Genomic DNA, 18,099 nt, shown 5'->3' with positions numbered 1-18,099 from the left:
CTTACTGTGTATGTCAATTTCATAACCAATACCTCTGACCTAAGATAAACTTTTTAAAATTGATATAAAATAAGTGAAATATCCCACAATTAATATTTTGCTCAGTTTGTGGGGGTGGATTTCATAATGTTTCCACAGATGAACATCTTGAACTTATTTTGCCTGATAAGAAAAATTTCCAACTTGATGCATACCTCCCAATTTGCCATAGCGTAAACTAGAATCCTGAACTCAACAATCTGTAGTAATCCCCTTGAAACCAACCAGCTTCCAAACCACATTTAGAATACATAGGTTTTGGAATGCAGCCTGTTAGAACAGCCATTTCTTGCCACATGAGAGCAATTGTTCAGCATTATTGGAAAGGCCATAGTCTCGTCATGGCTCGTTTAAGATTCTAGAATTCATCGCCCATCTGAAACGGTTAACCATGCCTTGCTGTTCAGGCAGCAATGAGGTGAACAAATTAATGGCCAAAGAAGGGGTGAAGTCAGTGAAACTTGACTTGTTATGTATCATTGCTGATGGAATTATTGGTAGAGCTCCCAGACCTATCAGCCTGATCTCTGAAGTTAAGCAGAAGCAATCTCACAACAGGAAACCAAGGTAAGTCTAGGGAATATCACCCCAGGTAACAAAATCATTAAAACACTGGCCCACCATGAAAGCTCTTGAAACTATGGCATGTTCTGTCAGAAAACAAGGTGGCAATTTGGCAACAGTTGAGTGGTTAGATTTATTTTTTTGTTTTTTTAGTGAGGTATCGCACTCCTGGTTTTCTGATATAACCCATCATAATGGCCCTACAAGTTGGAGCCAATTTTGAAAAACACTGAATATAACTTAATATAACAGAAGTGTGCACTTTATCCTACTCCATGGACTACTTTCTTTCTTGGCAATTGGAAGCCTGTGTCCTGAAGCAGAGATTAACACTATCTCTTCAGGAGAAAATCTACAATTGAGCAAATGCATGCAATGCACATGGACTGCCACTGTGGGGAGCTGTGGCCAGATTTCTAACTTAAATTGGATCATTTCCCCATAGGGACCAATGGGTAACACAGAAATATTAATAACTTCTAAATGGTTGGGCATTAAGTTCTGAAATCAAATGGGGCCCGTGGTCAGTTCTTGCACACAGACCTCTTCAGAGCTTGTTATGCTCTGATACTTCTCAGATGTTTGTCGTGGATTCCATTTTGCGAAGTCCGTACAAATACTTGACACACTTCATAGTCCAATTAGATCAAAACACATGCTTTTTGTCTTGTTTCTCACATGGTCATCTAAGGGAATGGGGAAAGCATCACAATTACCAGTGCCATTGGAGCTATAAGAAAGGAATACTGGATTTTTTCTTTCCTTTTGGAATAGACATGGTTTGGAAACATAAGTGAACTAATTAGTTCTGGAAATTAATTAATTATCTCTCACAAAATATTCTCAGAACTCAGATTTGACAGTATTTGATAACTGACATGCAACAGTATATGTGAAAGCTGAGGACACTTTTTGAACACATGCATGCCCCTCCAAACAAAACAATCAAGACAATACAAACAAACTTAAAGCAATTCCATTGCAAGGTAAATGTTCACATTAAATTTTGAATTGCAAACTTGAAATATTGTGCTGAAAAACCATATAATTAATTTAGAATGTTGGCAAATCTTGGGTCAGGAAACTCATAAGCAAGGCATTTAGGCAACAACCATTCTCTGCCATTTGTTCCCATTATCTGGTGCTCACCGGTATGATGCCTCTGAAAATGGAAGCTACATTTAACTATCATGACTACTTTGCTCAACATGAAGAAGATACGAGTAACATACACCTAGAGTTCCAGAATGCTTCAGAATGAACATGTGCTCGGTTTGCTTTGATCTCCCTCTCTCCCCTGCTCATAGCATGCTAAGTTCACCCTCTCATTCTTAAGATGCTCCAGGAACTACTGAAAATGCAATGAGACCAATTAGCATTTGCATTATAATTTCAGGCATGATTTATGATCTTGGCCACATTTTGTACTCTCTTTTGGAGAGCCTGAGTTCAGACCTTTTATCCCTCTGTCAAGTCAAATTTGTCTCCTTGGAAAGTTACTGGAAAAAAGATGACTCAACGCTAATTTCAATTAGAGTCGGATGAAAGCCCATTCATAAATATTGCCTTGGACAGACCCACTTTTGCCTCTCAGTACTGCTGACCTTGAATAACCACCACACACACACACACACACACACACACACACATACACACTGTTCAAAAAGAAACAGAATTAAGGCTTTGCAAACTCACTTTCATATCAAATATAGTTGTCATAAGACCAATGCTAAAGGGCTTTGCTTATGCTTTAAAAATTGCTGAGCCAATAGAAAGATTGTAAAATCAGGTTTCATTCTATTAAAGCCATTTACTCCAAACAAGGTAATCTCTTCCACATTCCTTTGACTAAGTGCTTTTTTAAAAAGAGAGCATCGGAGTTTGAAGGTCAAAAAGATACTGATGCTTGTGAAATATGTCATGTATATATATTTCACACACATACACACACACACACACACGTATGAAATTGTATCCTCCACCAGTTCCAGAAATGGCTTAGAAACCTAAGCCAAACATGCTGCTAAATTGCCAGAAAGAACATTCACCTCACAGATGATACTCAGTGGCAAACGAGAGGCAGATTCTTCTAGTACCCATTTACACAATCCTATTTCCAGCTTGTTTCTTTTAGGTAATCCTTATCTCTGTGAACAAGGAGCAGCAAACAGCTTACACACAGAAGCTATGAACATATTCTGCGAACTATGGGCATCAAACACATGGCGAGACAACAGGATCACACTCTGCCTGCCACCACTGCTGCATAATTGGCAGACCCTGCCCCTGGTACTGGCCACACCCCCTGCATCTGATGTCAGATGCAGGGGGTGTGGCCTGGGGTTGGCATGCCCTTTGCATGCACACTTGACAGTCACAGAGAGCAGGGGAGCCACCGGCAGGACTATGGCTGGCGAAGTGCTCCCTGTGCCCCTGGCAGTGGGAGCCCTCATGCAACCCAGTCCTCTTGTGCTGTGGCACAAGAGCACTACCCATATTCCAGAAGCACTCTGAAAAAGCAAACACACTTTGCTGACTCTCCGCAGCATATTTCTATGCTTACAGAGCACTTCCAGAGTGCAGGCGGTGCTCAGACGTATTATTTATTTTACTACATTTATATCCCACCTTTCCTCCAGAGAGCACAGAGCAGTGTACATGGTTATGTCTATCCTACAACAACCCTGTGAGGTGGGTTAGGTTGAGAGAGAAGTTACTGGCCCAGGCTCAGTTAGCACGCTTGGAAGCACAAGAGGGCTGGGAGAGTTATGCGAGGGCTCCCGCTGCATCTCCACAGACCCTCTAATGTGTACTTTGTAATTCAGAATGTCAGTCACCTCTTGGAGGTGACAGAATACAACCCATCCAGAGTTAACCCCTGCTAACTGAGCAAAGAGGCATATTTTAAAAGTGGTGATTATCTTATATTTAGTAGGGAGGGACCAACTGGCCCTACCCAACACCAGCACAGCATCCCTCCAGTGGCTGTTGCTGGTGTCTACCTTGTGTTTCTTTTTAGATTGTGAGTCCTTGGGGGGCAGAGGACCATCTTATTTATGTATTTATTTTTCTATGTAAATCGCTTTCAGAATTTTGTTGAAGAACAGTATATAAATATACGTAGTAGTTGTTGTTGTTATTCAATGACTTTCTATGCTAATCTCTTACAGCTGTTTCTCACACAGTGCCACCTTCAGGATTGTGGGCTCCCTTAACTGAAAGTGGCATGTTAATGTTAATTATTTAAGAGAACGTCTTCTTCACTATGAACCACACCATCCATTGAGATCATCTGGAGAGGTTTGTCTGCAGTTGCCACCGGCTCGTCTGGTGGCTACATGGGGGCGGGCCTTCTCCATTGCTGCCCCGAGGCTTCGGAGCACACTTCCTGCTGAAATAAGAGCCTCCCCATCTCTTACAACTTTTAAAAGGGCAGCCAAGACACATTTGTTCACCCAGGCTTTTAATTAGATACTGTTTTAATTGTCTTTTAATAGTTTTAACTTTTAATTTTAATAGTTGAAATGTTTTAACCTTTTATTCGCTGTTTTTATCGTTTTGTAAACCGCCCAGAGAACTTGCATTTTGGGCAGTATAGAAATGTATTGAATGAATGAATGAATGAATGAATGAATGAATGACTATAATGGTGTGTTCTCTCATAACATCTATGGCCTTCTTGGGTGCTCCATGCAAAGTCATGATGATGGCACTGTTGGGGTGGTGGGACCAGCTCCCCCTTCTACTGCGGCTGGGTTCATCCTCCAAAAAGCTGCTCCTAAGCATCAGGAGGTCTTGCAGAATGCAATGCAGCTCAAAGGGTTGATGTGGAGGGGGACTCTAAAGAATTTGGCAAATGCCTACACAAGCCCCACAGCCATTCAGAAGCAGAAATGACTTCTGTTCCCAATAAAGACACTTTGGATCCAAGCCATTGTTTCCAACTGCACTTGAACAAGAAAGCTAAAAGACCAAGATGGCATCAAGTGACTAATATGACTGTGAGCTGCAAGTTGGGACGTACCCAATTTACCGCTTGGAACATGCTATATACACACAATGTATTATTTAAACCAGGGGTTCTCAACATTGGGTCCCCAGAAGTTACTGGACTTCAGCTCACATAATTCCCAGCCCCAGTGGCATTTGGTTGGGGATTATGGGAGTTGAAGTCCATTAACATCTGGGGACCCAACACTGAGAATCCCCTATTTAAACAACTAGCTACAGTGCTTCCCAACCTTCCAGCAACATGGATGAAAATATTTTGAGTCAATGAGTATGAAAATTCTACCACAGTGTTCTGCAGAACAAAGTGTATTTTCATTTGGCAATTCATTCTAAACAAAGAGATGGAATAACACTCCTGGGGTGGGGAGTTGTGGCGGAGTCATTTCCAGCAATGAAATGGATGGTTCTGCTTCACTGCACCTTCGGAAGAAATAAAGAGGGAACTTTCCAAATCCAGTTATTTGATTAAGACGCATTCCCATTAGACAAGAGAAACACCTTCTGCAAGTCTTTCAATGCCTTTGTGAAGTTAACAGTATTTATTGTTATCCCAGAAATTTGTCTGGATCTGGGAGAGTATAGTGGAATGAACTCTCAGCTGCTTACCGAGGAGACATTTCACAGATGTTAGGCAATTGATTAACTACGAAGCTGCAGTGTAGCAGCCCTGTGCATGAGTTTGGGGGATTGTAACTTCCAGCTATTTGGCTATTCAACCCATTTTATTGATTGGGAAAACAGATTCCTTGTCTTGGTTTTGTAACACAATATTTTAATTAGCGCTTGATACAACATCTGACTTTCAGTTTATCAACCCAATCTTAATCTATACATAGTGAGCCAAAAACTCAGGCTTTTCCGAAGTATGAAGTCAAGTCAGTGTGTGCCCAGCTAATCTTGGTGCAAACTGGCCTCCCAACAAGTGGGGGAAGAGTAAAAGTGGAACAGAACTTCAGGTCCTCTTGCTACCCACACTTAATGTGTTATAAATTAAGTGTGTATGATGTATACACTAATCATAAATCATATAGCATGGATTGCGGGGAGGTGTGTGCACACAGCTGGAAGTGTTTTGGATGGTTTTACTGTCCACTCACCCAGTGAAGTGTGCAAACCAGTTCTAAATGGTAAAGGTAGCCTGCCCCTTCAGCCAGGTGCTTGACTCCTGGCTGGTATGCTACAGTATTCATTCATTCATTCATTCATTCATTACGCTCATTTTTATATTTATATCTCACTCTTCCTCCAAGGAGTCCAGAATGGTGTACATGATTATGTTTATCTCCACAATCACCCTTGGTAGGTTAGGCTGAGAAAAAAATGATTGGCCCAGAGTCACCCAGTGAGCTTCACGGCTGAACAGAGATTTGAACTGAGGTCTCCCTGATCCAGTTCAACACTCTAACCATTACATCACACTAGCAGCATACACTTGCAAAACACTTCCAGCTGTTTACACACACTTTCCTTCTGCCCACACTATGGCTATTTAGAACATTGGCCCAAAATTATAATATGCAATGCAGACACCTGCATTGGTTTTTTGGAAGCGGTGTACACATGCCAGGGAGTCAGTAAATGGTTGAAGCCTCCTGATTCCTGAGGATGTGGACAAGCTGCTTGGGACAGTGCGGTCCACCACTTGTTCTCTGGACCCTTGCCCGACTTGGCTGCCTCGATCTAGCAAGGAGATTATTCAGGGAGCCCTGGTGAATATCATAAATGCATCGCTGAGGGAGAGTAAGGTGTCTCCATGCTTGAAGGAGGCGATAATTAGACCTTTTCTTAAGAAGCCTTCCCTGGATCCCTCGGCGATGGATAGTTATAGACCAATCTCTAATCTCCCTTGGTTGGGCAAGGTGATAGAGAGGGTGGTGGCCGACCAGCTCCAGGCGGTTTTGGAGGTAACTACAGTAATTACCTAGACCAGGGCTTCTCAACCTGTGGGTCCCCAGATGTAATTAGACTTCAACTCCCATAATTCCCAAACAAAGGCCACTGGGGCTGGGGATTATGTGAGCTGAAGTCCAATAACATCTGGGGACCCACATGTTCAGAAGCCCTGACCTAGAACCATATCACACTGGCTTTAGAGCAGGCTATGGGGTTGAGTCAGCCTTGGTCGGCCTGATGGATGACCTATACCGGGGAATCGACAGAAGGAGTGTGACTCTGTTGGTTCTCTTGGATCTCTCAGCGGCGTTCGATACCATCGACCATGGTAACCTTCTGGGTCGCCTGGAGGAGTTGGGGATAGGAGGCACTGCTCTGCAGTGGTTCCACTCCTATCTCTCGGGCAGATTCCAGATGGTGGAGCTTGGTGACAGTTGCTCTTCTAAACGAGAGATGTTATATGGAGTCCCTCGGGGCTCCATTCTGTGACCAATGCTTTTCAATATCTACATAAAACAGCTGGGTGTGGTTATCAGGAGATTTGGTGCTGGGTGTTATCAGTATGCTGATGACACCCAAATCTACTTCTCTCTTTCATCTGCTTCATCAGGAAATAGCGTTCATTCTCTAAATGCCTGCCTACGGGCAGTAATGGGTTGGATGAGGGATAACAAATTGAAGCTGGATCCAAGCAAGACAGAGGTGCTCATTGTAGGGGCTCAGAATCTGAGGGATGAGTTAGATCTCCCTGTGCTGGATGGGGTTACATCCCCCCAGAAGGAGCAGGTGCACAGCTTGGGGGTACTCCTGGATCCAGACCTCACCCTGGTATCTCAGGTGGAGGCTATGGCCAGGAGTGCTTTTTATCAGCTTAGGCTGATCCGACAGCTGTGTCCATTCCTTGAGGAGGATGACCTCAGAACAGTGGTGCACCAGCTGATAACCTCCAGCCTTGACTACTGTAATGCGCTCTACATGGGGCTGCCTTTGTACGTATTTCGGAAACTTCAGTTAGTTCAAAATGCAGCAGCCAGGCTGGTCTCTGGGGCAACTCGGAGAGACCATATTATGACTGTTCTAAAACAGCTGCATTGGCTGCTGATACGTTTCTGGGCAAAATACAAAATGCTGGTTATTACCTTTAAAGCCCTGAATGGCTTAGGTCCAGGTTACCTTAGAGAGCGCCTTCTTCAGTCTGATCCCCACAACATGCTAAGATCATCTGAGGAGGTCTGGCTCCAGTTGCCACCGGCTCGTCTGGTAGCGACCCAGAGGTGGGCTTTCTCTGTAGCCGCTCCTAGATTGTGGAATGCACTCCCTGCAGAAATCCGTAATTTGAATTCTTTATTGGCATTTAAGAGAGCCCTAAAGACCTACCTGTTCAACCTGGCCTTCCAGGGTTTTTAAATTGTTTTAAAGGGTTTTTAATGTATCGAGTTTTTATAAGGTTTTGAATTGTTTTATTTTTAGCTGTTTTATTGTATTTTAAAATTTTTATTCCTGATCATTGATTGATTTTAACTGTTTTATGATACTTGTGAACCGCCCTGAGCTATTCTGTAAGCGTGGTCTAAAAATCAAATAAATAATATAATATAATATAATATAGAAACGTCTCACAGCATGTGTGATACAGCCCCCAGGGTCATACAAATGAAACACCAAACAGGTTTGTAATATTACATTCTTCTCACTCTTCCTCTCTTGGTCTCCCATATCCCATTTCTCTGGAACAAAGGTTGTCCGTCTCCACTGTTGTGGATGAGGATGTCTAACTTTGCAGGAATGGCAGCTAAACGTCATTAGACATGGATTTTTAATTCATTTGCAGAACATAATAGAACTGTACGTTCAGCACTCCAGGCACTTCCATAGGGAGATATTTCAAATATTTAAAACTCCACATGAAGATTTAAAAACATTTTCCTTTCCTATCATTAACATCACTAGATAGCTAAACTAACTTTAAGCCAAACATTTGCTAGGGAGCTTTGCATTTGTTCTCTTGAAACAATATACAACTCTTTCCTCATCCTTGCCCCATATCCTTGCTGCTCTTGGTTTCCTGTTAGATTAATTACTTTGTCCTGCTTTAAACAAGCCAGTAAATTTTATGTGCCATGCATTATTTAATCTTGATTAGCTTTCTTCAAAAGAAATCAAATTTGACTACATTTCCAAGAGCTTTCAGATCCTGAAATTTAACAAATTTGCAGCAGTGTTATAACCATCTTCAGTAGGCCAGGAACACAGTCATAAAGAAACTGAAACCTACTCCTTTGGGCTAGTTAATGTATATATAGGTTTGTCACTTGATGACTGCAGCATTAAGTAGTGACTTGCATATGTGAATGTGTCAATCATCACAGATGAAATGTCACAGGTAGAACCTTCCATATCTTGTTACTGGACATGTGTGTGGAAGGCATGTGTCTGTGGGATCTTTTAAACCAAAGAGACTCACCTATGTGTTGGAACAAAGTGATATAATGGGAGGCATTCTGAGTAAGACGGAGAAGAGAAGCAGAACACAAGTGAGGCAGGAGTAAAAGGTTCTGTCTGATTGAAAGGAGTTTACCTGCACTGGTAGGGAATAGGTTAATGTTATGAGAAAGAACAGAACCTGCAGGGCAGGACACAGGAATGCAGGAGCTTTTCCAAATGGCAATGATATTAGCAAATATCATAATGCACTTATACAAATCTATGGTACAGCGACATTTGGTGTACAGTTCTGGTCACCATACCTCCAAAAGGACATTATAGAAATGGAGAAGATACAGAAGTGGGCAACCAAGATGATCAGGAGCCTAGAAAACCTTCTTTACAAGGTAAGGCTACAATAACTGGGGCTTTTTAGTTTAGAAAAAAAACTGAGGAGCGACATGATAGAGGTCTATAAAATTATGCATGGTGTGGAGACAGTGAAATTATTCTCCCTCTCGCATAACACTAGATCTAGGGGTCATCCCATGAAACTGATTGCCAAGAAATTTAGGGCCGACAAAAGGAAGTAGTTTTTCACACAAGGCATAATTAACCTATGGAATTCTCTACCACAAGATGTGGTGACAATCACCAGCCTGGATGGCTTTATGTAGAGCTTAGATAAATTCATGGAAGACAGGTCTATCAGTGGCTACTAGTCTGAGGGCTATAAGCCACCTCCAGCCTCTGAGGGCTATAGGCCATCTCCAGATGAGGCATGCACTCATCTCTTGCCTGTGGGCTTCTCAGAGGCATCTGGTGGCCCACTGTGTGAAACAGGATGCTGAACTAGATAGGCCTTGGGCCTGATCCACCAGCACTGAATGCAGCTTCGCTTCACTTAGACTGGGTGAGGGGATTGTATGAGAGAACCATTCTCAGTGACATCAAGACTATGACAGAAGGTGCTGTTCATACAGCCAATGGCATTATCCAGTTTTGCTCTTGACGATTCTCAGTTTCTATACATTGTATGTGTCTTTTAAAAGTAGCACTTTGGTGCAGTGCTCAAAACGGCTTAGATTAGGCATTTCCTGCTGCAGTAAAGCCACCCGTCTGGGAAAGCTCCAGAAGTGGCTTTTCCCTGGATGGAGAGTTTGCTGTTTGGGAAAGAAGTGTGTTACTGGAGCTAAGACTAGACAGGCCCAGGGCCGGATTAGTCTTTGTAGGCCCTAGGCCAGAGGTTCCCAGTCTGTGGTCCTCCAGATATTGCTGAACACCCATCATCCCCAGCCAAGATAAACTGTAGCTGGGAATGATGGGAGTTGCAGTTCAGCAACATCTGGAGGATCACAGGTTGGGGACCTCTGCCCTTGGCACTCGCATAATCCTAGGCCCCCCAAGATAGATCTATAGATAAACATCTGCATTGTGTGCAGTGTATAGGTGCCTTAATATGTGCCATAATATGTCTAATGTGTCAGAATGGGCATCTGCAGGGCTGGATTATCCATTATTTCCTCACATGAAGGTGTATTGTGGGGTGGGGAAAGTTTTTCTTACAAGTTTGTACTCTTACAGTTTTAGTTTATGCTTGAGGGAAGAACACACCAAAGGAGGCCTCCCCACCCTCTCTCTCTTACTCACACACTCACTTCACTCACTCACTCACACTTCCAAACAGAAGACAAACACAAATGAATGCTTTCAAGTGGGGTAGAATCTCTCTATAGATGTATCTCACACTCACACACAAATACATACAGGTGGGAAAAGAGAAAAATCCGCAGTGGCTTCCAAGTGAAAGAGTGGGGGGAAGGCACCCAACAAACCTTTTGTAGGCCTCTGTAAGCTGCATAAGCCTTAGGTAATGTGCCTATTGTGCCCAATTGGTAATCCAGCCCTGGACAGGCCCCACAAAGTATGATTCAGTGTTTGAAATGATCAGATCAATCCTTTCCATTCAAGGCGTAAAACTAATCACTTAACATATAACCCCAGGATCACGAATAATTCAGCATTTTGGGTTATTACATTGACAGAGAATGCAGTGGCTGACATACTGCATGTTACACATGTGATGGGATGCAATATTTGTGCCGTTGCACAAGAACACTGTTGCACAAGCACCACAAGTTGTTCTTACCAGAACTAATCTGCCTCCTTTCCTTTTATTATCCCTACAACTGGATTAAATTTGGTCCAGAATGGTTAGATAGATCATGAGTTAGCCCACTTGTGCCTCAAATGTTCATGCATCTGCCATCTTGAATCAGGGTGGATGACATCATCAAATTATTCCTTTGAGGTGCCCCATAACTGTACCAAATTTGGTCCAAATTGGTTCCCACTTGCACCTCAAATGTTTACATGTCTGCCATCTTGAACTGAGGTGGATGACATCATCACGACTATGCTCTAGAGATGTCCCTATGGGTGCCTACAACTGTACCCAGTTTGGTTCATATTGGTTCAGGCATTGTGAATTGATAGGACGACACACACATGGACACACACACAATGCCAGGTGTTCTCATAAGCTTATGTTTCTTAAGGAAAGTTGGCTAAAAACTGGATATTCTGCAAATGAGATGGGAAGGCTTAGACAACAGCTTTTCTTTCCTTTTTCCATGAGCCTGATTGGATTAGTCTTTTAACTGAGAAAGCTGGCATTGTTTTAGGAAAGGTCCTGAGGTCTTTCATCTAATCTTACTCTAAACCTTTCAATGAATGAATGAATGGGAGCAATCAGTCTGAGCAGAGTAGCATTCTGATTAGAATTCGGAAATATCTGAGAGGTTATGCATATCAAGGTACCTTTCCTGGAGCAGCAGCTAGACTGACTCATGCCTCTGTTAGTCAGATGCCAGAAATCAGTTTGACAAAGGTGTGTCAGATTCTCAACCCACAGAGCTCCCCTGTCTGGAAACTGAGCATCTCCTAAGCAGGACAAGTTGCCCCGGCCGCCATGACTGCATTTCTTCCCCCAGCACTACAGGCCAAAAAAGTGGCATTCCTCCCCTCTTGCTGTGGCTGGTTCCTTCCTCCTCCTGCTGCCAGTATTTCTCTGCCCCAGGGGCGTAACAAGGCTGGAGTGGGCCCAGAGACAAAATTTTAAAATGGGTCCCTCGCCGATACACACATACTTCACAATATTTAGTGCACTCACACTCACATCCCCATTATGCCAGCTTCTCTAGAAAACTCCACTCCCTCGCTTTAACCCTGTCCCTCCACCCTCCCATGGGGAAGAGCGCTCCCGGCTCAGCGTTGCTTCTGCAGACAAGGACTTTGTTGCATGCATGCAGCCTTTGCTCCGAACTTGGGGTTGGCTTTTCCACGGCACCGAAGCTCTGTGGGTGTTGGGAAGTCATGTGACTTGCCTCTGGGGGGGGCCTTGAGGCGGGGGCCCCCCAGGCAGCCGCCTCCCCTTGCCTAATGGTATTTACGCACCTGCTCTGCCCCCAACCCCCGTGCTCCATCCAAAGCAGGATGTGCCAGCTTCCTTCCTCCTGCCGCTGCCACATTCCTCCCTGCTGCATCCTCGTAGCTGGCTCTTCAGCATGGGGAGAAAAAGAGAGAGAGAGAGAGAGAGAGAGAGAGAGAGAGAGAGAAGATAAAGACACAAGATGGTGCAGGGTTCTCTCTCTTGGCAAAGGAAGGGAGGAAGAGGAGGAGCTGGTGGTAGTGGAGAAAAATCCTTTAAAAAAAGGTGTGGGGTTTTTAGTTCAGAAAAAGCACATGACAAATGATATGACTACACTGTATTCAAAAGCAGTGTTCCTCTAACTACCAGGTGCTGAGGTAGCATCTCCATCTCCACTTTACTTAGCTTGTGAGTTTCTCAGCAGCATTTGGTTGGCTGCATTGGGATGGAGCCCTGGATGAGACATATCGTTGGTCTCATCCCACATATGCAGTTCGTATGTATTTAAGCATAGAAAGAGTACAGAAAGGGTTCCTTAGTAAAGATGTTTTCAGGGTACATGTTCCCCACTTTAAAACTAAAAAGCTGGCTATTACAAAGCTGGTGCTGATACCTAGCATATTTTTCTGATTCAAAAATGTACTTTTATATAATATACCCTCAGTGCTATAGTAGATCAATGGCATTCTGCTACATACTGCATTAGGAGCTGAGAAAAGAGCCCTCTTGTCTCCTGGCTGGTCTTTGTTGTCTGCCCTTCAGCCTGCCTGGCTAATAACTGGGAAAGATGGTAGATTTTCCATTTCTAGAAGGACAGCGTGCAACACTGCCAATTGTATGTATAATGTCTAACCCTTTCGAAAGGTCCTTAGATGCAAGTTTTGAACTTGCACTACTTAGCACACTTTTCTTTGCAAGTTCAGCAAGCAGGAATCTCTCTCAGCCCTATCTTGGAGATGCCAGGGAGGGAACTTGGAGCCTACACACTCTTCCCAGAGTGGCTCCATCCCCTAAGGGGAATATCTTACAGTGCTCACATGTGGTCTCCCATTCAAATGCAACCAGGGCAGACCCTGCTTAGCTAGGGAGACAAATCATGCTTGCTACCACAAGACTAGCTCTCCTCCGAGTAGAAGGCAGCTTCCTCTGTTCCAGCATGGCTTCCACTTAAATGACATTTTTGCCTTTGGCTGCAGCCTCAGAAAAAAAATTAAAAATTCCAGAGGCATCAGTACCAGTCGGGGACCTAAAAGGGAATTTAGAGAATTATTTTATTTTATTTTATTTTAAACAACAACCCTATTTTAAACACAAGGCAGCTGTTTTAGGGCTCCCTAGGGAACAAAGAGGGTATTGCACAGTCTGTCTCTTGTTCCCACCCAGTAAAGGAGGAGGAGGAGATGGACAGTGAGGGGGAGGGTCCAACAGACACGTCAGGTCTCTGACTGGCCCCAACCTGACACACATCTGATAGCTAAGAGAGGTTGATAAGGCCCCTTCCGATAGTCTCACTGAGGGGTCAGATTGGAGCCCAACATTTTGGACCTGGCATAGGCCTAGCTGCCAGTCACAAGGGCTAATACTGAATATATACCCCTGCTAACTTGGCAAAGAGGCACCTTTTAATGTGGTGATTCTCTTTATTTAGCAGGGAGAGAGAAACTGGCCCTACCCACCCTCAAGCACAGTATCCCTCCAGTGACTGTTGCTGGTGTCTATCTTATGTTCCTTTTTAGATTGTGAGCCCTTTGGGGACAGGGATCCATCTTATTTTATTTTATTTTATTTTATTTTATTTTATTTCATTCATTCATTCTCTGTGTAAACTGCCATGAGCCATTGTTGGAAGGGCGGTATAGAAATCAAAATGATGATGATGATGATTATGATGCTGGGAACAGCCTATATTCTGCGACGATATCTATAACAACAACAGCAACAACACTGATAATAAAATTCAGCCATCCCAGGTCCTTGGGAAGGACTTGATGTCTGGATAAAACAAACCAGTCAATAACACCTGTCTGTGTAAATAAATAATAAATGATGATGATGATGATGATGATGATGTCACTACAAACAAAGGCATGACAAGGTAGCAGGGATGATACACTGGAACATCTGCAAATAATACAAGCTACCTGTAGCCAAAAAATTGGTGGGACCATAAAACTGAAAAAGTTGAAGAAAATGAAGATATAAAAATATTATGGGACTTCCAACTACAAACAGACAAACATCTGCCACACAATACACCAGATATAACTGTAGTCAAGAAGAAAGAAAAACAAGTTAAAATAATTGACAGCAATACCAGGAGATAGCAGAATAGAAGAAAAAGAAATAGAAAAAACAAAAAACAAAGTTCTACAAATTGAAATTGAAAGGCTGTGGCAGAAAAAGACCAAAATAATCCCAGTGGTCATTGGCGCCCTGGGTGCAGTTCCAAAAGACCTTGAAGAGCACCTCAACACCATAGGGGCCACAAAAATCACCATCAGCCAATTACAAAAAGCAACTTTACTGGGAGCAGCCTATATTTTGTGACAATATCTATAACAAGTGAATGTTGGCCCGTTGACTAACGGGTGCTAGTAACGGGGCTCCTGGCCCCCCGCCGCCATTCCCCCTCCCTCCGCCGTCCGCCCCCCCTACCTTTAAGGGCCAAATCGGCCCAGGCACTTGCCCCCGCCAGGCCGGGGAGACGGAGGCTGGGACCGGGGGCGGAGCGGAGGCCATGTAACTTTTAAAAAAAATGCTCCCGCGGCTGCCGCCGACCGCCCACCCTCCCTCCCAGCTGCCGAGTCCCCCTTACCCTGGCCGACTGCTGTCGGCCGTAGACAGCCCTCAATTTAAGAGGCAGAGAGGAGCTCGCAAGCAGAGCTCCTCTCTGTGCAAAGCCTCTTGCCGAACTGCCGCTTTGGGCGCTTGCGTCCCTTGCGCCCAAAGCGGCAGTTCGGCAAGAGGCTTTGCACAGAGAGGAGCTCTGCTTGCGACAGCAGTCGGCCGACAGCAGTCGGCCAGGGTAAGGGGGACTCGGCAGCTGGGAGGGAGGGTGGGCAGGCGGCGGCGGCGACGGGAGCAATTTTTTTTTAAAGTTACATGGCCTCCCCTCCGCCCCCGGCCTCCGTCTCTTTTGGCTGAGGCGGCGGCTCTGCCGCCGCCTCGGTCACTCTCCCCCGCTGCCGCTTCTCTGGCTTCTTCAGGGCGGCCGCTTCTGGCCGCCCAAGATGGCTGCCGGGTGCCGTCAATCGTGTCTCCCTTGCCCTGCTTCGCGCATGCCCAGAACAGGGCAGGGAGGCACGGACACACGCTTGGTGTCCGTCCACGGACGGACACCAAGCGTTTTATTAGAGAGGATAACCAACAGTACTGACAATAAAATTCAGCCATCCCAGGTCCTTGGGAAGGACTCGATGTCTGGATAAAACAAACCAGTCAATAACACCTGTCTGACTGTGTAAATACATAAATAAATAAAATATCTGTGCCTTACTGGACCTGAAAAGGCCCTCCAAGGCCTGTACACAGACTACTCATGGTAGCTCACCAAGCCTCCTGGAGTTCCTGATAGTGCACATGCTAGACTAACAAGGCTTTCCTTTGGAATAAATGTCTGGGGAGTGCTAATCTGTTATCTTCCTACACTTTAAAAAAAGAAAAAGAAAAGGAACAAGCCCATGAAAAGCAAGAGGGTGGGCATGGGGTGCTGGTGGGGCGGGGGAGGAGAAGCAGCCGGGGGTGGGGGAAGCATGCCTCAGAAGGCACAAGCAAGCATGCAGAGATACCTTGAAGGAAGTTAGGGAGCCATACACAGACAAGGCCAGAATCTGGCTGTTGCCCAGAGTTTTAGGTCTGGCTGCTGGGCAAGGTTTTAGGACACGCCAGGTCAGGAGGGACAGCTGGGTTTGGCAGAGCCATACTGGATTCTGAGAAAAGAACAACCTTCTTCAGATGTTATCAGCACAAGCAGCACTTGTGCTTACAGTGGGGAGGAAGTCCCACCACCCCACTCACACCCTTCCACTCAACGAAGACACTTACAGTTCCTTTTGCCTGAAGGGGAGGTACCATAAATTTTTTCACCAATGATTCTGTGAGTTGCAACCTCAGTTAATTTCATGAACTCATGGAATCACCAGTGAGCATGCCCACGGTGCCTCCCCCTTCACACAAACTGCATCATAAGCATGTGTGTTTTGTGGGAGAGTCAGTGAGTGACAGCAGCAGGGCGGGACTTCCTCCCCCTTTCCCACTGTAAGCATGAGCACTGCTTGTGCTGATAACACCTGAAGAAAGCTAATGCTGCTTATTTTTCCTCCAGTGTCTAACCTCAGGTTTGCTTATTAGAAGGGATTGCAGTATACAGGTTAGGCGATTTCTGGTGCACATATACTGGCTGATCCCAGCATATTGTTTTAGTTGGAACCTGTCAAAATATCCCACTTTGCAAAATTAATTAACACACACTTTCAGAAAGCCATGAGCACCATCACTAAGCACTTATTCCTGAGCATTATCCCAAGAGTAGAGGACTCTCTGATTGGAAGATAGCATATTACTGTAATCCAGCACTCCAAATTAATGTTGCACCTGCAAAATGGATTTTGCTAGTGATTTCCAGGAAAGAATTCATTTAATAGTTTGCATGTGCATATTACGCTTAACAATAGCGTTACAAAAGAAATTATAAAATCAATCAAGGCCAAGATTCACTACTTGTTAATTAAAATCTAGGGCTTCATGAAAAACATCGTCCTTAATGAAGTCCAGAGTTCAAACTGAAGGGGAAAATAAAACCCAGTAGTCGTTTAATAAATGAAGGGGCAGGAGGAGGAGGAGGACAGGGCATCATTGCCAGGTGACCCTATACACATCAAGGTGACAGTGGTTGGAAAACACCTGGATTAGCAGGGGCTGGTGCAAGGCACCAAACCAGCAGCCAAGCAGAAATCAGACAAGGAAGGTGCGGAAGGCACTGAAGCTGATGGAAAGAAGGGCTATAGTGGAGTGTCAGTTCCCAGCTCCCAAAAGGCAATTAAAGTCTTTCAGCAGCAAGCAGATTGGACTGCACAACACTGGACCTCCAGCTGTTGTTGGACTATTGGACATCATCCCTGACTATTGGCCACTGTGCCTGGGGATGATGGGATGTGTAGTCCAGCAAAAGCTGGAGGGCCAAAGCTGTGCACCCCTGGCTTAGAGGTCAGAAAGGGCATTGGTTAGGGAAAGGTTCTGTACCAAATAAAGATTACCTCTATATCCCATCTGCCTGTCTTGTTCTCATGCACAACTGTAACCAGTGAGCTATTCATCTGCCACAGCAGCACGCTTTTCTTCTGTAAATAATATTATTTCTTTTTGGCTCAATTTATTCATGTCTCTACCTGTCAATACCACCCTCACATTCCAGTTCTGGACATCACATTTTAAGCAAGACATTGAGAAACTGAAAACGGGTTCAGAGGAGGGTAACAAAGAATGTGGGATCTGGAAACAAAGTCCTATAATGCGGAATGGTTGAAGGAGCTGGGTATGATTAGTCTGAGGAAGAGAAAACTAAAAAGAGACATGATAACTATCTCCCAGTATCTAAAAGGTGATCACATGTTCTCTGTTGCTTCTGAGAACAGAAAGAGTTGGAAGTTTCTTTCCAACTCTAGAAGTGGATGATTTATTTATTTCAACATATTAAAATTGTTGATACTACTGTAGGAAGTGTTCAGTGCTAACTAGCT

At 44.4% G+C, this 18,099-nt stretch overlaps 1 protein-coding gene across 5 annotated transcripts in view; it reads right to left on the bottom strand.

Annotated features, from left to right (window-relative positions):
- The window catches only part of LOC128352324 (heparan-alpha-glucosaminide N-acetyltransferase-like), a 255,724-nt gene extending 239,202 nt beyond the window's left edge, over positions 1–16,522 (bottom strand). For 4 of the 5 annotated variants that reach the window (XM_053312818.1, XM_053312819.1, XM_053312826.1 and 1 more), the window contains exon 1: positions 16,406–16,522. In XM_053312818.1, the coding sequence (XP_053168793.1) occupies positions 16,406–16,484 (79 nt within the window). In that variant the 5' untranslated portion in view covers positions 16,485–16,522. Of the gene's footprint in view, positions 1–16,149; positions 16,357–16,405 lie in introns of those variants that run through there. The other variant, XM_053312824.1, reaches the window with a different exon arrangement.
- Between the last annotated feature and the right edge of the window lie 1,577 nt (positions 16,523–18,099).

Source organism: Hemicordylus capensis, chromosome 3, assembly GCF_027244095.1.
Source record: "Hemicordylus capensis ecotype Gifberg chromosome 3, rHemCap1.1.pri, whole genome shotgun sequence".
Taxonomy (NCBI): domain Eukaryota; kingdom Metazoa; phylum Chordata; class Lepidosauria; order Squamata; family Cordylidae; genus Hemicordylus; species Hemicordylus capensis.
Note: the sequence above shows the minus strand (reverse complement) of the source record. Positions and strands in the feature narration are given on the sequence as shown.